General features: G+C 44.6%; 2 protein-coding genes across 2 annotated transcripts in view; one reads left to right on the top strand and one right to left on the bottom strand.

Moving 5' to 3' along the window:
• The window catches only part of GPATCH1 (G-patch domain containing 1), a 28,062-nt gene extending 15,377 nt beyond the window's left edge, over positions 1 to 12,685 (bottom strand). Inside the window, exons 1-9 of the mRNA XM_087729499.1 lie at positions 12,553 to 12,685; positions 10,764 to 10,898; positions 9,571 to 9,656; positions 9,037 to 9,197; positions 4,858 to 4,955; positions 3,877 to 3,932; positions 3,012 to 3,251; positions 1,619 to 1,766; positions 1,449 to 1,528 (exon numbers count right to left, since the gene is read on the bottom strand). Coding sequence (XP_087585625.1) covers positions 1,449 to 1,528; positions 1,619 to 1,766; positions 3,012 to 3,251; positions 3,877 to 3,932; positions 4,858 to 4,955; positions 9,037 to 9,197; positions 9,571 to 9,656; positions 10,764 to 10,898; positions 12,553 to 12,628 — 1,080 coding nt within the window. The 5' untranslated portion in view covers positions 12,629 to 12,685. The remainder of the gene's footprint in view (positions 1 to 1,448; positions 1,529 to 1,618; positions 1,767 to 3,011; positions 3,252 to 3,876; positions 3,933 to 4,857; positions 4,956 to 9,036; positions 9,198 to 9,570; positions 9,657 to 10,763; positions 10,899 to 12,552) is intronic.
• Positions 12,686 to 20,318: 7,633 nt separating this feature from the next.
• The window catches only part of RHPN2 (rhophilin Rho GTPase binding protein 2), a 49,685-nt gene continuing 47,509 nt past the window's right edge, over positions 20,319 to 22,494 (top strand). Inside the window, exon 1 of the mRNA XM_087729411.1 lies at positions 20,319 to 20,515. Coding sequence (XP_087585537.1) covers positions 20,447 to 20,515 — 69 coding nt within the window. The 5' untranslated portion in view covers positions 20,319 to 20,446. The remainder of the gene's footprint in view (positions 20,516 to 22,494) is intronic.

Consider the following 22,494-nt stretch of genomic DNA (forward strand, 5'->3'; position numbering starts at 1 on the left):
ACCTGGTACAATGAAATTAAATGCCATCTTCAGTGTACATTATAAACTATAAAAATAAAAACACAAACACACATCCTTCACATTCTATATAATTAAAACTGAAAACCCGATATTGCATTAATGCTGCACTATACCGAAGAATTCATATAGTTACTGCCCTGCGATGGAAGCGGTCTTTCTAAATTAAATCCGAACTCAAGTGTATAAACCAGTGTTTTTCAATCTTGGCAGCTTGAAGATGTGTGGACTTTTAACTCCCAGAATTCCCCAGCTAGCAAAGAATTCTACAAGGTGAAATCCACGCATCTTGAAGTTGCCAAGGTTGGGAAAGACTGATATAAAGTGGCATAACTGGCAATAGTTTTAAAATATTGGGACTATTTGTTGCAGAAGTCTAGTAGCTATCAAACTTGAAATCCAATCATCTCATATCACCAGTTGCTTCCCATTGCCCCCAAATACATCCACTGTCATTTTTACGGTTTTTTTACAATTTTGCCAATCTTAACAAAAGTATCCTAATCTTAGGCGTTGTAAAATGATTACCATAGCAGACTTCATTAGGAAAACACTGCAGATGGCAGATATTTTTTGGAAAAAAAAAATCCTCGGTAGTTTAAAGATCAGGTTAAGGCAGAGAAAGTTTATAATTCTCCCTTGTTTTGTTTTGGAGTAGAATAAAAACAAAATGGTAGCGACAAAACATTGCTACTACCATCTATTATAAAAAAATCTACGATGTTTCAAATGATAAGCAGATTGAAGAATCAATCAACATGAGCCGAGGTGGCGCAGTGGGTAGAGTGCAGTACTGCAGGCCACTTCAGCTGATTGCTATCTGCAGTTCAGCGATTCAAATCTCACCGGATCAGGGTTGACTCAGCCTTCCATCCTTCCGAGGTGGGTGAAATGAGGACCCAGATTGTGGGGGCGATATGCTGACTCTGTAAACCGCTTAGAGAGGGCTGAAAGCCCTATGAAGCGGTATATAAGTCTAACTGCTATTGCTATTGCTAACTTTATACCCTTGGCGATCTTGGGGCAAGTTCAGTGTTATCTTCATACATGTAAAGGTAAAGGTAAAAGTTCTCCTCAAATATATGTACTAGGGGGTGGTGCTCATCTCTGTTTCAAAGCCAAAGAGCCAGCGCTGTCCGAAGATGTCTCCGTGGTCATGTGGCCGGCATGACTAAATGCCGAAGGCGCACGGAACGCTGTTACTTTCCCACCAAAGGTGGTCCCCATTTTTCTACTCGCATTTTTACATGCTTTCGAACTGCTAGGTTGGCAGAAGCTGGGACAAATAACGGGAGCTTGCTCCGTTACACGGCGCGAGGGATTCGAACCGCTGAACTGTCAACCTTTCTGATCAACAAGCTCAGCAGCCTCTGAGCCACTCTTCATACATGTATTGGCAGATGTACTGGCAGAAAGAAAAGCTAACTAACCTTGGCAGGAGTTACTGATATGGACGCCAAGCAGAAGCCATCCAGAATTTTCCCGTGATACTTCTTTCCTTCCTTCCTTCCTATAAAACAATAGATAGATTCAGTAGCGCTTTCAAAGTAAACCAATCGGGGGTCATTTCCTGAAAGGCCTTAACCAATGGCTTTTATACCTGGCTTGCTTTTATAAGGCTGGGGGGCTGTCCATCCATATAACCCGTCTCCCGGCTCTTCATCTTTCAGAACCTTGTCATATTTGGAAAGGGATTCGACAGCATAAATATCTTCATCTTCATCTTCCAGAGCGCCAACCCCAAAGGCCTAAAAGAAGCAGCATAGCATAAAGTTAGATTTGTCTTCACTATTTCAAATAGCCCGATAACTGCACAAGTAGTCCTTGATTTGGGACAGTTCATTCAATGACCATTCAAAGTTGCAGCGGCACTTTAAAAAGTGACATGATCGTTTTTCACTTATTCACTTTAGAGCCGAGGTGGCGCAGTGGTTAAATGCAGCACTGCAGGCTACTTCAGCTGACTGCCGTTCTGCAGGTCGGCTGTTCAAATCTCACCGGATCAGGGTTGACTCAGCCTTCCATCCTTCCAAGGTGGGTAAAATGAGGACCCAGATTGTTGTTTGGGGCAATATGCTGACTCTGTAAACTGCTTAGAGAGGGCTGAAAGCCCTATGAAGCGCTATATAAGTCTAACTGCTATTGCTATGACCGTCGGCAGATATCTGGCCACTGATTCCTATTTATGACGGTTGCAGTGCCCCGGGGAATCACACAAATCCCCTTTTGGGACCTTCTGACAAGCAGAGTCAATGGGGAAGCCAGATTCACTTAACAACGGTGCTACTAACTTAACGACTGCAGGGATTCGCTTAACGATTGGGGCGAGAAAGATGGTAAAATGGAGCAAAACTCACCTAACAACTGTCTTTTCTGCTTAGCAACAGAAATTTTGAACTCAATTGTGGTCATATGTCGAGGACTACCTATATCTGCAAAAGTTATGTATCGGGTGGAATGAGGAAAAGGGCCAATTTGCTGGAACTGGCTGTAATAAAGAAGCTCTCAACTTGCCCCCCATAGCAGACTATACTTAAGGTTCCCCTCGCACGTATATGTTAGTCGTTCCCGACTCTAGGGGGCGCTGCTCATCTCTGTTTCAAAGCCAAAGAGCCAGCGCTGTCCGAAGACGTCTCGGTGGTCATATGGCTGGCATGACTAAACGCTGAAGGCGCACAGGGCGCTGTTACCTTATCACCAAAGTGGTCCCCATTTTTCTACTTGCATTTTTATATGTTTTCGATCTGCTAGGTTGGCAGAAGCTGGGACAAGTAACGGGAGCTCACTCCGTTATGCAGCGCTAGGGATTCAAACCGCCAAACTGCTGACCTTTCTGATTGACAAGCTCAGCGTCTTAGTCACTGAGCCACCGCGTCCCTAAGACTGAATGTGAATAAATCATAACTGTTCTGAAGTATATATTAGACATTTTAGGTTTCACTTGCTCATTTCTCAAAACCTCGTCCAAAATTTTAACCTGTATCATACTTTACCTGTCCTGAAATGCCCAGTTTCCGTCCTTTACTATGCCGTATATCCCCAAGATGACTTAAATTTTCAGAACCGAGGCTAAAAAGATTTAGGGGTTCTTCTGAAGTGCCAAATAAAGCTTTATTGGGGTCCAGTCCTTGGTAACCCAGTCCATGGACGTTTTCTTTTGGAGTTAGATCTACTGGCATCACATCTTTGGGGGCAAAGGTAACATTTTCAGGCTGATATTCATCCTCTTCTTCCTTTATAAAAAATAAATATAGGTTATTTAGAATGCAGTGGTCAGTTGGCAAAATGTTACACCCTGGCTTTTTCACCACTGGCAATTCTTTGAAGCGGCCTATTTCGGCAATTCTAAGCAGTAGCAATCTGTGTATTTTGACCGAGGCTTCCCAACAGCATGAAGCAAATTCCTGGTCCCGACAAAAAACCCTTTTATTAATTTACTGTGAATTCTGCTCATTCACATCCGGCAAAGTCTTTCAAAGGGGGCGGATTTACAGTCACAGATCTTGTCTCTTGTCATATTTCCGATTGTCACTATTGGCAGCAATTAGTAAACAAAACCTTCTCTTTTTTTACTCCTTGCCACTTTATTTATGGAGACACTGTCTGCATGTGAATAATTCACATGAAAACTATCCAGGGCACAGAACTGTTTATATTAAAAGGTTTCATGATGCGACAGATGCCTTTGCAGAAAAGGGCTAATGTTTCTTCATTTATTGAAAATTGCAAAGCATTATGATGTTAAAAGAATCACTGTAATACTCATTATTGTAGCCAGGAAAAATGGTATTTATTGAATAATTCCAATTTCCGTTAAAAAAAAAAAGTTAAAATTTCCAACAAATGCTCTACAATTACCTCTGAATCTTCAGATCCTGGAGGCAAAGCGCAGCCATATATTTTTACTCCGGGCTCTATAATCAAACAGTGACAATCATGATTAAAATGTTGTATTTTTTCATTACTTTTATTGAAGTAATAAACAGGTTAATGCTGCTACAGTCCCACTAAATTCAAAGTGACTTAAATTACTCCAGTATAAGGTAAAGGTTCCCCTTGCACATATGTGCTAGTCGTTCCTGACTCTAGGGGGCGGTGCTCATCTCTGTTTCAAAGCTGAAGACCGCTATCCGAAGACATCTCTGTGGTCAAGTGGCAAGCATGACTAAATGCCGCAGGCACATAGAACGCTGTTACCTTCCCACCAAAGGTGGTTCCTATTTTTCCACTTGCATTTTTACATGCTTTCAAACTGCTAGGTTGCCAGAAGCTGGGACAAGTAATGGGAGCTCACTCCATTACGCAGCGCTAGGGTATTCAAACCGCCAAACTGCCGACCTTTCTGATCGACAAGCTCAGCATCTGAGCCACTAAGCCACCGCGTCCCATATACTCCAGTATACAAATTATACAGTCACAGACTACTAACCAGTTATATTAAGAAAAAAAATAGATGGATCAAAACTGATATATTTAGGCAGCCTTTCCAATATTGTGCTTCTCCCCTTATAGCACAAGCAAACAAATTAGGAAAGCTTTTAGGAACCCTGATTTCATATTTCACCCAAATCAGAAAACAATACTTATCTGTTTTGAAACAAGTCAGAATATTGTATAATTACAAACGATGGTTCGACATTCTGACTTGTGTCAAAATAAGAAGCGTTTTCCTAATTTGGACAAAATGGGAAAGACCACGATTGGGTCATTCTTGCTTTCCTTGTTTGTACTTCAAAGGGAAGAGCAGAGGCCTGGTTAAGCAGGGACATAATTACCTGAACTAGATAATTCATTTTATTCTGATCTTGTTGCAAAACAATAGATTCAGGGGGAATGTACCAGGTTTTTGCTTGCGTGGTTTCCTCTTTACTCGGGGCCCAATGCCTTGTCCTTCTTTCCAGCCCATTTTTCGCAACAAGTCAATCCCAATTGTTATTCTGGGAAGGGAAAGAAATGGATAAACAAGTTATAGCTAGAGGTAGTCCTTGACTTACCACAACAGAGCCCATAATTGATGTTGCTAAGTGAGACATTTGTTAAGTGATCTCTCTTGTCCCAGTTGTTAAGTGAATTATTGAAGTTGTTAAGTTAGTAACCTGGTTGTTATAAGAAAGGCTGAACGCCAAAGAATGGAGGCCTTTGAACTCTGGTGCTGGAGAAGACTCCTGCGAGTCTCTTGGACTGCAGGGGATCAAACTGGTCAGTCCTAGAGGAGATCAACCCTGACTGCTCTTTAGAAGGCCAGAGCCTGAAAATGAAACTCCAATACTTTGGCCACCTAATGAGAAGGAAGGACTCAATGGAGAAGAGCCTAATTCTTGATTGAGGGCAAAAGAAGAAGGGGACGACAGAGAATGAGGTGGCTGGATGGAGTCATTGAAACAGTCGGCGTGAGCTTAAATGGACTCCAGAGGATGGTAGAGGACAGGAAGGCCTGGAGGAATGTTGTCCATGGGGCTGCGAAGGGGCGGACACAACTTCACAACTAACAATAACTCAGTTGCTAAGTGAATCTGGCTTCCCCATTGACTTTGAACAAAAGTAGAATCCAACTAGAATCCTTATATAAGCAATGCATTCAAACAACTGTAGAAACAGAAACTAAACACAGATTCATCCTTCTGAGATTCGAATGGTCTGGGCTCTCTCGGCCTTTTGTAAGGCCTTGAAAATTTAGCATTGTGCCTGAGTCTGGGCATTGGATAGAGCCAATCTTCTGGTTATGGAGATGATTGGTTAAGATCAGTGTGCTGGCTGGGGAATTCTAGAAGTTGATGTCCCCGCATCTTAATGCGAAGAGCCATGGTGGCACAATGTTTAGAATGCAGTACTGCAGGCTACTTCATATATATATATATGTTGTATTTGGGATGATAAATAAATAAAGGGAGACTAGTATAGATCTATTTCAAGCTATTTAGCTCTCATCAGCTAGCCATACCCTTACTGGGATTCGCTAGCTAATGAGAGCTAAATAGCTTGAAATAGATCTATACTAGTCTCCCTATCAAACCGAGCAATGGTAACCACCTGCACCAAGGAATACACCAGGGCACTTAGGGCAGCAAAAAGATCTCATATAGCCACCTTGGTTGCATCCGCTGAGTCCCGCCCAGCCGCCCTGTTTAAGATAACCCGCTCCCTATTAAATAAAAGGGAAGCGGGGGAACCCTTGCAGGGCAGAGCTGAGGATTATGCCCAATTCTTAGCGGACAAAATTGCTCGGTTTCGGTCGGACTTGGACTCCATCCCCGCAGTTCCAGCCGAGGCACAAGAGGATCAGGTGGAACATCTCTGGGTTGAGTTTCAGGATGTTACCCCCGGGGATGTGGACAAGGCCATGAGGGCTGTAAGTGCCTCCACCTGCGTACTGGATCCGTGTCCCTCATGGCTGGTTACTAACAGTAGTGAGGTGACACGAGGCTGGATCCAGGCGGTTGTGACCGCCTCTCTTCGGGAGGGGAACTTCCCCGCCGCACTGAAAGCGGCGGTGGTGAGACCCCTCCTAAAGAAGCCATCTTTGGATCCAGCTGTTCTTAATAACTATCGCCCAGTCTCCAACCTTCCCTTCCTTGGGAAGGTTGTTGAGAAGGTGGTGGCCTTTCAGCTCCAACGGTCCTTGGAGGAAGCAAACTATCTTGACCCCTTCCAGTCAGGCTTCAGACCCGGTTACAGCACAGAAACCGCTTTGGTCGCATTGACCGATGATCTCTGGAGGGCCAGAGATGGAGGACATTCCTCCATCCTGGTCCTCCTTGACCTCTCAGCGGCTTTCGATACCATCGACCATGGTATCCTTCTGCGACGACTGCGGGAGGTGGGAGTGGGAGGCTCCGTGTTGCGGTGGTTCTCTTCCTACCTCTCGGACAGGTCGCAGTCGGTGTTAGTGGGGGGGCAGAGATCGTCCCCTAGGCCCCTAACTTATGGGGTGCCTCAGGGCTCGGTCTTATCCCCCCTACTATTCAACATCTACATGAAACCGCTGGGAGAGATCATCCGTAGGCACGGGATCAGATACCATCAATATGCGGACGATACCCAGCTGTATCTGTCCGCCCCGTGCCATCTCAATGAAGCGGCAGACGTGATGAACCGAGGCCTTGAGGCCGTTATGGACTGGATGAGGGTTAACAAGCTTGTGCTCAACCCAGAAAAGACCGAGTGGCTGTTGTGTTTCCCTCCCAAAGATTCGACCAATATTCCATCACTCAGGCTGGGGGGTCAAATTTTATACCCCTCAGAGAGGGTTCGCAACTTGGGAGTCCTCCTAGATCCACAGCTATCGTTTGATCACCACCTGACGGCTGTGACTAGGGGGGCATTCGCCCAGGTTCACCTGGTGCGCCAGTTGCGACCCTACCTGAACCGGGAGGCACTCACAACAGTCACTCGGGCCCTTGTGACCTCTAGGCTGGAATACTGCAACGTGCTCTACATGGGGCTGCCCTTGAAGAGCATCCGGCGACTTCAGCTAGTACAAAATGCGGCCGCGCGAGCGATTGTGGGTGCACCTCGGTTCACCCACATAACACCTATCCTCCGCGAGCTGCGCTGGCTACCTGTCGATCTCCGGGTGCGCTTCAAGGTGCTATTAGTCACCCATAAAGCCCTGCATGGTAGTGGATCTGGATACTTGAGAGACCGCCTCCTGCCAATCACCTCCCTGCGACCAATTAGATCACACAGATTGGGCCTCCTTCGTATTCCATCGGCCAGCCAGTGCCGGCTGGCAACTACAAGGAGGAGGGCCTTCTCAGTAGTAGCCCCGACCCTTTGGAACGAACTCCCCGTGGAGATTCGTACCCTCACCACCGTCTTGGCCTTCCGCACAGCCCTTAAGAACTGGCTAGCCCGTCAGGCCTGGGGACAAGGATAGTTACCCCTCCCGAATGATGAATGTATGTTGCTTATTATTTTTATTATATGTGTCTATGTCATTGTTTGTACTTCCCCTCCCTGATTTTATGTGAGCCGCCCTGAGTCCCCTCAGGGAAAAGGGCGGCCTACAAATGTTAATAAAATCAAATCAAATCAAATCCCTTTATTTATTTATCAGCACAAATACAACACAAATGTAACAAAAGGCAACAATAAAAATATTGGGCTTTCTGTCTGGATGGTCTCTTGTGACGAGCCGATGGACAGGGAATGGAAGCAGTTAGCTTCCTCCCATAATTGGGGCATACCAGGGGTTGTGACACTAACTAACTAACTAACTAACTAACTAACTAACTAACTAAATAAATGAATAAATGAATGAATAAAGATATATATATATATACACACACACACACACACACAAAACATAGACACACACAATACATAAAAATCATCCTCCAGTTACATATAGTATGTCAATTGGTTAGAAAGCTTTGTGCATCCTCACAATAGTCCCCATTTGCAAACTACACAAATTCTCATGTCATCAATCCAATATATATGTAAACAATTATTACGATTATTAAACATTCATGACGACTGCCAGACGTGTGCAATTTGGCAGTTCGAATCTCACCAGGTTCAAGGTTGACTCAGCCTTCTGTCCTTCCCAGGTGGGTAAAATGAGTACCCAAATTGTTGGGGGCAAGAGGATGACTCTGTAAACCACTTAAGAGAGGGCTGTAAAAGCACTGTAAAGCGGTATATAAGTCTAAGTGCTATTGCTATTAACATTACCAAGGTTCAGAAATGCTGAAATAATTATGCCCAGCTCCTCTGTGTTTCACTTGTGTTTTTTACATTATACATTTTACGCATTTGATTTGGTTGTCTAAATCCACCTAAAGTAAGGTAAAAGTGAGGTGGCAGTTATATAAATAAAAATAAATGAATTCTACAACAGTTGTGATTTAACATCAGGAACACTTGTTTATGGAGGAAGAAAAAAAATCCTACCTGTTTTTTTTCTGACAAAAATTCTGACAAAAATGATTCAAACAGTCTTTCAGGTGCTCCAGAAATCATAAATATTATAATAAGCAATTATCTGCAAGTAATAGATTATTTTTAAATACTTACTTTGCAGGTGTGATGAATTCATCCAATACTGTAGCTCCAGAGATGGGTGCAACTATTCCAGCTAGCTGTCTGGCCTTCTCCTGGATTTTGTCTTTATTTTGGGACGTAAATGTATCCGTAATTGTAATTTCCTTTGGTGCAATGCCATGTTCACCAAGATCCTTCCAGGGAAAATAAGATTTTTGGGGAGGGGGGGGGGGGAAGAATCAGAATATTTTCTTTCCAAGTCCACAAATTCAAACAGTAACTTTGAAACAAAACAGCAAGAGATGCACTTTATACAAAAATCGTTGTTCTTTATCTAAACAAAGCTATTTAAGCATGTCTGTTAACCAAGCAGTAAAAGATTACCGGTATGTACAAAACACCAGGCTTATATTTATCGTTTACATGGCCACCCATCTCATGGACGTGACTTTGGATGATGTACAACTATATATATAACAATATTTACATATCTATGTACCGCAGATACCACAGGTATATAAATAGAGGCCTAGAACTATATAAATGCAATAATCTCCATCATCTTACTTCTTCATCCATAAAATCTTCTGGCCCGAGAACTTTCTTTTCTGCTCTGTTTTGGCGAGATGACACAAACGCCGAAGGTGCCCATCCTTCAAAAACAAAGCATTGTTATAAGACGTGAGTTTATAGCAGAATTGAGAAATTTCCAATTAAAACTGCAATTGCTATACTCGCTCTCTCCAAATTTCTTTCACTGACTTGCTATAACTGAATAACCGGCTTACTACGGTATGTCTTGAGAGACCGCCTGCTGCCAATTACCTCCCAAAGACCCATTAGATCACACAGATTAGGCCTCCTCCGGGTTCCGTCTACTAGCCAATGTCATCTGGCCACTACCCGGGGGAGGGCCTTCTCTGGGGTGGCTCCGGCCCTTTGGAACGAGCTCCCTGCAGAGATTCGGACCCTCACCTCTCTCCAGGCCTTCCGAAAAGCCGTTAAAACCCGGCTGTGTCAGCAGGCCTGGGGTTGATGAGTTCCCTTCCCCTCTCGAATCGTGTGGCTGTTGGTTGTTTTAAATTCCCTTGTACTTTTTTGTTGTAGTTTTGTGTTTCCCTTCCCCTCCTTGGGTTTGTGCGCCGCCCTGAGTCCCGTTGGGAATAGGGCGGCATATAAATAAATAAAAATGAACCTCGACATATGTGTAGTATTGCGTTGGAAATTATACTGTGATTTTTGCATATGATTGTGTTTTCCTAGCTTAGGACAATACACTGTGATTGTTCTACTGTGTTCATTTGATCCTCTCGTCCCTTTTGCTAGGCTCAAGCATTGCACTAAGACTTTAACTTGTTTTCATCACTTTTTTCTGAACATGCCAGTCGGCAGAGATCCCAAATAAACAGCACTGTCAAGCCACAATGACTGGCTTTCAAAGTTCGCCCAGGCTCACAAAGCATGCAAAGTTCAAAATGGAAGTACTGCATTATGAATCAGCACTATGTCTGCCTTTATCTATAGTAGTCTCTGTTTGACAGTCTACTCTACAGAGTTTAATTATTATTAAATCACATGAATAAGATGTATTCCCGTGATCTAGCACTTTCACAATCCTTTAGTAACTTCACACAGTGTGTACAACTGTCCAAGATTTTGCCACTTGGATAGGTTGTGTTGTTGTTTTTTAAATAACCCAACGCAGCCCAGTCTTATGCCAGGAGGAACAAAATAAGTTTCCGACATAGATCATTACTAACCTTCTTTGGATCCGACAGTGTTAAAGTAGCCAGCTGAAAAACCACCACTGAACGCGCCATGGAATCGTTTATACCGTCCTTTCTCATCTTTGACCGTCTGGTCTTGGAGAGGAACTGGCTTCTTAATGCGTTCACCTGGGAGGGAGGGAGGAAGGCAGGGAAGAAGGGAGGAAGGAAGGGAGGGAGGGAGGGAGGGAGGGAGGGAGGGAGGGAGGGAGGAAAGAAGGAAGGAAGGAAGGAAAGAAAGAAAGATAGATGCACAGATGAAATGCTAGACCAGCTTTCATGTTTAAAATGAAACTAGAACTCACCTAGTTTCTAAGATGCAGCAAAGCAGCCCCCCACCCATCCTCCTGATGCCCCATTTCCCCCCCCCCTCTGCCAGCCTCCTTACTCCCCAGGCAGCAAAGAGCTTCCAGGACGATCTTGAGCATCCCCTGCAATAGACTTTCCCAGTCATCCAACTCCCCCACATTACAACTCCTGGGCCCAGGCAGCTGGGAAGAGGGAGGCTGCCCGAAGCCCTGCCACTGCAGAAGTTAGAGGCTGTAGTCCCCAAAGGAGGGACTACAGGGGCCAATATGAGAGATAACTATCAAGCAGGAAGTAATTCCCTAATCAAGGAACGATCAAAAGGCCACACTCCACCAACACTAGCAGGGCCAGTTACTGCATAGAAAGGTGAAGCAAACCCCATTCCTTCTAGTACTGATGATGTTACCTAATCAGGTAATGAAATGTCTGGGGGGAAAAATACCCTACGCTCAGAGCACCAAAGACACACCCCCCCACAGTCCTCCTCCTCCCCCCTGTAATGTCCCCCTTCTTCTACCACTGGTGATGTTACCTATGGCATATTTATTTATTTATTTATTTATTTATTTATTAATTATTATTATTATTATTATTTATATTTCTGTCATGTTTATGTAATGAATGCTGGAGGTGGTGACCCTTTGAGAGCCACAAAGTTTCATTTTAATGTATGCCGATTAGTATACATTTAAAGTGGCAATAGTTGTTTGAAGTCAATGAAACTCTGCAAAAAAATAACAACCCAACCAAAGACCCCACAGTCCTCCTCCTCCTCCTCTCTGCAAACCTTCCTTTCTTCTAACACTGATGATGTTACCTAGTCAGGTAATGAAACGTCTGTAAAAAAAAAAAAACACCCCTAAGAGCGCACCAAGGACTCCCCAGTCTTCCTCATCCCTGCAAACCCTCCTTTCTTCCAGCACTGATGTTGTTACCTAGTCAGGTAATGAAACATCTGCAAAAAAAACCCCACCACTAAGAGCACACCAAGAACCCCACCGTTCTCCTCCTCCTTTCTTTCTGCACTGATGAGGTTACCTAGTCAGGTAATGAGACGTCTGCAAAACAAAAACAAAAAACCAACCAAGCTCAGAAAGCACCACCAAGGACCCCACAGACCCAATAGGTAACATCATCAGCGTGCAAATCACCATCAGCATTGATTATTATGACCTAGTTGGGTAACAACATCTGTAACAAGCAAACCACCAAGCTAAGAGAACACCAAGGACTCCGCGGAGAGCACGGGGTTAGGGGAGGGGGAAACATATAGTGACATATAGTTATAGTAACAGAGTTGGAAGGGATCTTGGAGGTCATCTAGTCCAACCCCCTGCTCACGCAGGAGACCTGTACTAGGGATTCGAACCGCCGAACTGTTCGTCCACAAACTAACGAAAAAAAGACTCGGGAGGGAGACCACCCTTTTCTTCACCTCTCCCCCGCCAAAGGAGACGGAATAGGCGGATTTTACCTTCCTCCAGCAGCTCCAACGGGGTCCCGACGCTCACCAGATCTTCACCCTCCTCGTCGGTGCTGTCAGCCGCCATCTTGGGGCAGCTCTCTGAAGGAGGCGGGGCAGGAGGCGGGGCCTCATCGGTCAGCCATTTCCCACCCACACCCCGCCCACCGGTGGCGCGCGCGCAGCCCGAGAGGAGGCGCGGCTGTCCCCAAGGAAGAAAGGGAGGGGGGGGAGAGAAGGAGGAGAAGCGCGAGGCGTTCGGTTCCGTGTGCGCGTGCGCGCGATTCAAATCAGCTCTGCGAATTTGCCAAAGCGGCGATTTGCACAAAGCAGTTTCCGTTGCGCGTCTTGTTGGGTGAAACCCCGTTTAACGACAGTCGCTTGGTATTGCTCGATGGCAGGGGCTGAACGTACCTTAATGATCTCAATAAAGCTTTTTTTCCTGATTTAAATAAATCCTGCACATGCACTAAAGACAAATTCCTTGTGTGTCCAATCACACTTGGCCAATAAAGAATTCTATTCTATCTGTGTAAAGTAGATTTTGGCTGTTTTTGGCAGTGGGAAACAGGAGTTGTAAAACAGTGGAATCCTATTGTTTTAAAGTTTACTTTATTATCATTGCATCTCATATGACAAAATCAAATGCCCTCTTCTGTGTACATCATATGTAAGAAAACTATAAAAGAGAGGAATCAAGAGTACTAATGTAGGAAGTTATCACCCAGCCCTCTCCCAGAAAAATGAAATATCCTAGGAAATATTGAAAAGGCAGAATATTTCTCTGGATGAGAAAAGAAAGAAACATGTTTTAAAAGACAGAATAGCTGCCTGTAGCTTCCTGCACTTTGTTAATGGGCCATTAAGAAGGCTAAGCTAGTCCACTTTACATAATAAAGACCTTTCCACTTCAGCTACAGGAAAGCATGATAATATTGGCCCCAACTGACCACATGACATCTGAGAACTCAACCAAACCTGGATTCAAAACTCAGCCTAGAGAGTTGCCCCATGGGAGTCTGACAACTAATCAGAATACATTTCTTACACAGGAACAGGAAACAGAGAGGTAGGACTGAACAGGTTATAGAAAGCCTAACAAGCCCCTTCCTTGGCCCTTCTCTTCTTCTCCACCAACATTGAAGCATGTGGTCACCTTTTCTGTTCAGGGCTCAAGCCATGTGGTCCTGTCCAACAATAAACCATCTTTCCAAGCAGCCTCCATGTCTCCAGTGTCTTTTTCCCCACTCGGAGCCGAACCCAGAAGGACATTTCTTTCATCGCTAAGATATGGAATAGGTGGTACAACTGGCTTGAAAAGAGATGTAAAATCAATGCATAAGGAATACAAAGTAAACACATCGCTTCAAAAGATTGGAGGTATAGCCTAGGAGGAGAAAATCTCAATTCCAGAAGTTTGAAAGTAAACATCTCCTTACCTGGCAGGGAGGTGTGGCTAAGCACACCTCCATCGCCATCAGCAGGGCTAATTTAACCAGTAGAGGTCTGTATGAGTAAACTGGTGTGTGTGTGTGTGTGTGTGTGTGTGTGTGTGTGTGTGTGTGCGCGCGCGCGCGCCTTTGCACATTTTAATTGAGAACAGTGTTTTTCAAGCTTGACAACTTTTACAATGCTGTGGACTTCCAACTCCCAGAATTCCCCAGCCAATATGTGTGGGATTCTGGGAGTTTTGAAGCTCATGGGTCTTAAACTTGTCAAACTTGAGAAACAGTGATCTAGAGAGGTTATTTTTAAAAAGTCAATGGGTGTGACCACAACTTTCAGTATGAATCACAGCCCGGGCATCTGCAGGAAGTTCTGTGATGTCAAAAGAATGGCATGCCTGCAGTGACGTCAAATGAGGTTATGAAATTGACAGGTTTCAGGATTTGGAGATTGAAAAAGACAAAACATTTGGGGAAACGCTTGACGATGATAATTACTCAATAGAAAAAGAGCAAAAGGGCATAATTTCCCATGGATCTTAATGCATTTATTGCCTTTTGCATTTATATTTCCAGATATTTTTAATCCAACCATTATTATTTTATAAATAAGTTAGGACTCAGTGGCTAAGACACTGAGCTTGTCGATCAGAAAGGTCATCAGTTCAGGAGTTCGAACCCCTAGTATAGGTTTCCTGTGTGAGCAGGAGTTGGACTAGATGACCTCCAATGTACCTTCCAAATCTGTTATTGTATCCAATACAATACAATTCTCTGCAGAATAATGATCCAAGCCTCACATTTATGCGCATTGAATAAACATTGCTACAATACCTGGATATTCTTTGGCACTTTCACATGTATGTTTTTTTTCCCTAGGCACATGGCGTGCAAACTCACGGTGCAGTCAGAAATTATTATTTTTTTATTTTCTAAGAATGCTTTTGAAGCCTAGGTGGGCTGCAGAAGCCTTTTTGGAAATAAAGATGAAACTTGAGCGCTGTGCCTTGCAGCATGCAAATACCCAACCAACCCCCTCCAATGAATCAAACAAGAAAATTGAGTGAAAATCATGGAAAGCCAGTGATATCTGATTTGCAAATTGCTGGGGTAATGCCTTGCGGAAAATCAGGATTTGCTAGAAATTCCTGAATGCTTGATTAGTGGACTATCTGGAACTGGAGGTTAAACCAAGATTATTATTTATCCACAGTGCTTGAAGCATATGTGCACCTGGGTGTATGTATGTATACATGTGGGGGTGTTACGATTTGCATTTTGAGCTGTTGCTCTGAAAGGGCTCGTGCCCTTGTGACCTCTAGGCTGGAGTACTGCAATGTGCTCTACATGGGGCTGCCCTTGAAGAGTATTCGGCAACTTCAGCTGGTCCAGAATGCAGCCGCGCGAGCGATCGTGGGTGCACCTCGTTTCACCCACGTAACACCTATCCTCCGCGAGCTGCACTGGCTGCCTGTCGATCTCCAGGTGCGCTTCAAGATGCTAGTTGTCACCTACAAAACCCTTCATGGTATTGGATCTGGGTACTTGAGAACTGCCAATTACCTCCACTAGGCCAATAAGATCACATAGATTAGGCCTCCTCCGAATTCCATCAGCCGGTCAATGTCGACTGGCAACTACCCGGAGGAGAGCCTTCTCGGTGGCTGCTCCGACCCTATGGAACGAACTCCCTGTGGAGATTCGTACCCTCACCACCCTTCAGACCTTCCGCGTAGCCCTTAAAACCTGGCTGTCCCGACAGGCCTGGGGCTAAAGACTTCAACCCCACCCGAATAGTACGACTGTTGTGTTTTTAACGATGTATTGTCTTATATGTATAACTTGTTTTGTACTTCCCCTCCCCTTGAATTGTGAGCCGCCCTGAGTCCCCCTAGGGAAAAGGGCGGCATACAAATAAACTTAAAATCTAAAAATCTAAATCTAAAAAAGTTATTATATATACAAAGGTTTTATGTAGAAGAATATCGCATTATGCTCTAATACAGATGTTCTTAACCTTTTTTGCAGCCCTATTTACTTCTGGGAATCACCCACCCACTCATAGTCACTGTTAAAGTGCTTATTGTAAAATCTGTCCTGGCAGTTAAGTTTGGATGGCTCCCTGTGACACACACACACCCATAACATGTAATATGGCATCCTGGGGAGATCATACAGCTGAAATTGAGAAGGGGTTGAAATGGATGTGTTCTATGATTCCTTCCAAATCTATATTTGATCCAGTGGTGGGATTCAATTTTTTTTTACTATCGGTTCTGTGGATGTGGCTTGGTGGGCGTGGCATTGCTTAGTGGGCATGGCGTGGCTCGGTGGGCATGGCAGGAGAAGGATACTGCAAAATCCCCATTCCCTCCCTGTCATGTTCTAAGCGCACGCACTACAATCTGCCGTTCTGGCGGGAACACAGTTAGCAGCTGATTGGCTGGCCGTCAGACAGCTCGGTATAAAAGGGAGCTGTCAGGTGGAAACCACAGCTGTTAAAGGAATAAACTTGTTAGCCTTTATTCCTGTCTGCACCTCAGTTATTTTGGCACCCACCCACAGGACACTCCCGATCAGCTGGGACTCGGGAGGCAGAGAATAGATGGGGGCAGGGCCAGTCAGAGGTGGTATTTACCGGTTCTCCGAACTACTCAAAATTTCCGCTACCAGTTCTCCAGAACTGGTCAGAACCTGCTGAATACCACCTCTGATCCTGGGGAGACCATACGGCTCACATTGAGAACTTCTGGTAGGGGTTGGAATAGATCACAGGTGATTTGCTACCGGTTCACACCGGTTCAGGCGAACTGATAGTGGAAATTGGGACTGAGTCGCCGAACCGGTAGGGATGGCAGGCTGGCCACGCCCCGAACTGGTTCCCTGGTCACTGCTGCTGTTGCCGGCTTGGTTTTTAATCATTTTTTCATGTTCTGCGCAAGCAAAGCGTGCATGAAGCAAACCGGCAGCAACCTGCCCCTGGAATAGATGTTTTCTACTATTCCTTCCAACTCTATGATTTGCTCTTTATATGCTGTCATAACGATGTTTAATTTAAAAGAGCAATCAAATATCAATAAAGTTATAGTTAGTACAATGTTTTTCAAACTTGACAACATGTGGACTTTAATTCCTAGAATTCCCTAGCCAGCATCATGGCTGGTTGAGGAATGCTGGGAGTTTAAGTCCCCCTACTTTAAGGCTGCCATATTTGAGAAACACAGGATAACATGTCTTTATCTTTAATCTAATTTCTTTTTGTTTTTATTTATGTGGCACTTTTCCACAATAGACTATCAGTATATTGTTTTGCTAATTCCACAGCTTTGCCTGCACCCCTAAGATTTTCTGGTCTCCCACTAACATACAACCAGGCCTGATCTTGCTTAGTTTTTAAAAACAGTCAGTCTTACTTAGATGCTACCATCCTTCTAGATACTGGGAGTGTTAAAACACAGCACATTTAAAAATGTTTCCTTTCAAAAATTAAGTGATTTTTTTTTAAAGAAAAAAAGTAAGCAATCAAAAATCCGACAGGCCTGGGGCTAAAGAACTGCTGCCCCCGTCTCGAATTGGTATGACTGTTGTGTTTTAATTTTGCATTGTTTTTATGTCGTTTTAAATTCTGTTTGTATCCCCTTCCCTGTTGAGTTGTGAGCCGCCCTGAGTCCCCTTCGGGGGGGGGGGGGCGGCATATAAATAAAATCAACATCACCATCAACATCAAAAATAAGGCATGTTTGCAGATTTTGTCTTCATTTAACGCCATATCAGAGATATTTTTCCTTTTTGTTTCTATTCTGGGCAATGAGTTGCTTGTCAAAAGCACAGGAGAATCGTCACAAACACACGCACAAACAAAAACACACACAAAAGAGGACAAAGGTAAAAGAAGAAAATCTCACTGACTCACTCACATTCCTTTTTCTGAATAAGTTGGCTACGTCTAAGGTATCTGTCTGACCTTTGAAACTTTCATCATTTGAATGAATTATATATAGATTTACTTACATCACATACCCTCTCTGGAGCTATGGTGATTAAACATCCCATCTCAATACACGTTTAATTTTGGGTGCATCTGATCAGAACATTTATTGGGCATTGAAACTCTTCGTTGTTATTGTTTTTATCCTTGTTTCTCTTCCCATATGGGTTTAATGCAGTTATTCAATGTGGAGGAAGAAATATTATATGCACAATAGTTACAGAGATGATCTCCGAGGGTTTTGAAAGGGATCAGTTGCACATAGAGGGAGGACATCTAATAAAAATACAATTCCATATTTTAAGTTATCAAAGGGACCGATATTTTTATTCAAGAAAGTAAAACCAGTTGTTCGAAAAATAACACTTGACTTTAAAGGCAGAAGACACTTCTTATCCATAAAACAGGAAGCACTATTCTGCTTTCCCACTGACATGTATCTGTATTGACTCTTGACAAGAAAAACAAGCTGGGTGTTGATAGATTGTTTTGTTGACAATTAACATTATGCTCAAGATATAATTGTCTAATTTAAATCTGTATTATATATTCCAAAGCAAGGCCAGTCCTTGGGGGAAGCTTCAGCGTGGACTCAAAAGTTTAAAGATACTCTTTTTTTCTGGGAAACACCTAACATAGAAAGAATTTTTCACTTTGCCCTGTATTTCAGGGAACAATTCACTTTACCACCTTGAACATAGCAGTCTTGAAGTTTCGATAATCGCATTCTAAACCTGCCTCTCCACATATTTGCTTTGTGGTTATAAAACCATCCATCAACTTATTTTTACTTTTACAGTATAAGACGTCTATCGGTGAACAATGCCCAAGAACTGGCAACTTCCCTGAATGCCACAGAAATGTTGTGTGTGTGTGTGTGTGTGTGTGTGTGGGAGGGGGAAAACTATTGTGATTTGTACCAAATCTCTCTGGTTTCTTAAAAGAAAAAGCATTTCCGAAAGGATTCTCTACCCCACTGAATAATTATTCCCCAAGGAGAGAAAACCCTCCTACCCACAGACACCCCAAAAGAGAAACAAAAGGAAGGAAGGAAGAAAAAGAAGAGAAAGAAAATTCCTCTCCAGAACCAAAGACCAAAAAAAGATGCTGAAAGACTCGAGGGACAAAAAGATAAGATTCCACCGAGACACAGTTTCTTGGCAACCAAATCCTTTTTCTGCAGGGACACGGGAAAGATGGTGCGGCATTAAAGCGAAGACAACGTGTTTTTTAAAAAAGTTGTATATTTCTATTCCGACCATTATTTATTCTAAACAAACATAAACAACTGACAAAACTAATTGGATAAGAAAACTTAACGCTGCAGCTTAAGAACAACAAAGACCCACTTTTTAATGCATTTTTGTTGTGGCCTGACGCCAGCAGAGCTGGCAGCAGATTCGGACAAGGGGGAGGTTGGAGAGGAACATGAGCCAGTCCTGGAGTCTGGGGAAGACTCTGATGAGGGCTCTGTGTTGGAGGCAGAGGGGGGCCCAGAACCGTATGCCAGTTATCAGCTGCCTTCAGAGTCAGACATCAGTGAGGCAGACAAACAGCTGGAGCCTGTTCCCAGTGTGTCCATGTGCAAAGTTGCCAGGCAAAGGGAACAGCTAAAGAACAGGGGTCGACTTGGGAGTAAGGCCACAGGTGGACCATGAATGGCCCCTCCCAGAGGAAACAAAAGAGGAGCGAAAGGGGAGTGGAGTTTGCAGGAGACAATTAGTTCGCTTCATTGGTTTGTGCCTTCCTGAGACTCCTTGCCAAGTTTTGCAGATATCGGCCTGTCAATCCGTGGCAGCTTGTCCTTTGAAGCCTGGGGATAGAGATGGGTGGGAGAAATGTGTCTCCAGTTTGGGTTGACCCCACCGCTCTTAATTCCAGGTTGCTCCTCTCCTTGATGGATGGAAACTAATGAAGGAGAGAAGCAACCTGGACTTAAGGAGACACTTTGGCACAGTGAGGTCAATTAACCAGTGGAACAGCTGGCCACTAGAAGTTGTGGGTGTTTCATCACTGGAGGTTTTTAAGAAGAGACCGGACAGTCACTTGTCTGAAATGATACAGGGTCTCCTGATGGAGCACCGGGTTGGACTAGAAGACCTCCAAGGCCCCTTCCAGCTAAATGTCTATGGGGATTCTCAGTCGTCCAGGTCATGGTTGTCCCAAAGGTGCTTTTTTTTTTTCAAGAGGCAACTTCCTTCCAGCTCTAGTCTGATTCTGATTCTTTGCACAGCCGCTGCTGGGAGGGACCGCGGCCCGAATCCACAAGGCACCAGCCCAAGGAAGCGCTTCCTCCTCCTCCTTCTCCACCCCCGCGGGTTTCCCAGGTAGAAGGGAGGAGCAAAGCGCAACGGGGAGCTAGAGCGCAGTTGGTGCTGCGCCCGGGCGCTGAAGCGAGGCGAGGACTGACTGCTGAGTTGGCCACGGAGGCAGCGGGCGACCCCAGTCCCGGCCCCCCAACCAGCCGTTGGAGATGACGGAGACTCTGCTGCCCACCGGCTGTCCGGCCGCGGACCAGAGAGAGTCCTGCTATTTTCGCAAGGTGAGCGCAGGGCAGAGGTCCCTCCTGGCGCGGGAGCCCCTTCTTCTCTTGGGGTGTACCGACTCTTGGCAAAGTTTCCCGGGAGTCGGGGTGGGTTGGGGGGCTTTGCTTTCCCCCCATCCAGGGCTCCGATTAATTCTAGTCTCATCTGGTCCGGTTGGCACTGGACTTTTTATAAGCAAAGCAAAGCCAAAAATAAAAAAATCTCTCCTGCGTAACAGGTATTTTCTCCGCCGCTTCGCAGCTTCCTTTATGCGAAGGCAAAGGCAGAGGAGAATTGGGGAGGGGGCTGAGTCGGTGTTTTGCCTTCCGCGGAGGGACCGACAGAGAGACAAGGCTTACCTCCGCCCCCTCCCCCTTTCCAGCCCCCTCCCTTCTTGGCGACGTGAAAATCTCGGGAAAACTTCTGCGTTTGTTTTCTCCCCTTGTATAAACGGTGAAGCGCGTGTAAAACTGGTGGGTGAAAACCGAATTGGGGGAGAGGGTGGCAGCGTGGTGGTGGTGGTGGGGAGAGACACTGACTCCCATCCAGAAATGCCCTTGGTCCCTTGGGTATCTGCTGCCTTCCCACACCCCAGCCGGTGCTGCCAACTGCAAGCTATGGGGTGCCTTTATGGAGCAGAAATAGGCACAACGAACGCCTTGGCATCTCTTTCCGGATGGTGACAAACTGGGCAGTACGGTAGAGTGGCATCTGGGCTGGGTAGAAGGGACCGAGATTTCTTCTGCGTGGTGCCATGCTTGTGTCTTTTATGGGAAAGGGGCTCTGGATAGATCTTGGCTTTTTGTGAGACCATCTCGGTTAAAGGATGCTGGGCATATGCCTTAGATCAGGGAATTCAATGGGGAAACCCGATCCTTTGATTATCAGCTCCTCGTTCAAGGCACAATATTGAATGAACTCAAAAAAAAAATCTGTACGAATAAACTGGCAAAACTGGTTAATTCTATAACCCAATAGTGAACATCGCCAGTTTATTCTCGGGCCACAATTAGTATTTCGTTAAACTCTACTGGGAACCTGGCTGCGGGGGGGGGGGGGCGAGGGGGGGGAAGCCTGGCCTTATTTTATGTTGTTTTACTCAAACTAGATTTACTCAGGAACTCTAGCTTAGGGAGTACCTATGGGTTGAATCCATAAGGGAAGATCTACTATTGTGTTTCCCAATTACTGTTTGGCTAATATCTACCAAAGGGAAACAGATGGATTGGATAAAGTTCATTGTTGTTGTTAGTCGTGAAGTCTCGTGTCCAACTCACCACGACCCGCATGGACAACACTCCTTCAAGCCTTCCTGTCCTCTACCATCCTCTGGAGTCCATTTAAGCTCACACTGACTGCTTCAATGACTCCATCCAGCCACCTCATTCTCTGTTGTCCCCTTCTTCTTTTGCCCTCCATCTTTCCCAGCATTAGGCTCTTCTCCAGGGAGTCCTTCCTTCTCATTAGGTGGCCAAAGTTCATTAACTTCCCTTAATAATGTCAGCTGGGGCAAAATTGTGCTTTGATGTCCCATGAACCTGTTGTTGCAGGTGACAAAAGCCAGCATAAAGTAGACAAACCATTCCATTTACTGAAATTAGATTGATAATGTGTTCAGTGAGCATGAATAAGGTGAATCATTTTTGCCTTTGAACGTAGGAAAAATTAAATTCTGGGCAACTTTTGAAGGGGTTTCTGAGGCTGCAGTCGAAGATTTGGGGGATATCTGTTGGTGGGTCTGAAGCTGGACAACTTCCACATTACAGGAGAAGCAACTCCTTCTTTATGGTGTACATGTGCCTTTGGAACTAATGCTGCCAGAATTAAATGGCGTACCCTTGGTTTGAAGTGGGTGCCTTCACACTTTTAAATGTCTGCTATGTGGACAAGCAAACAGATAAACCAAAACAAAATAAAACACCAGATTGTCTAATGCTCTCAAAGCTTCTTTCTAAAATTTACACCTTCCATTCTGTAAAATCCTATTTTAAAGCAA

Source organism: Thamnophis sirtalis, unplaced genomic scaffold (genome assembly GCF_051295495.1).
Source record: "Thamnophis sirtalis isolate CommonGarterSnake01/CBP01778 unplaced genomic scaffold, rThaSir2_p1.2 scaffold_14, whole genome shotgun sequence".
NCBI lineage: Eukaryota > Metazoa > Chordata > Lepidosauria > Squamata > Natricidae > Thamnophis > Thamnophis sirtalis.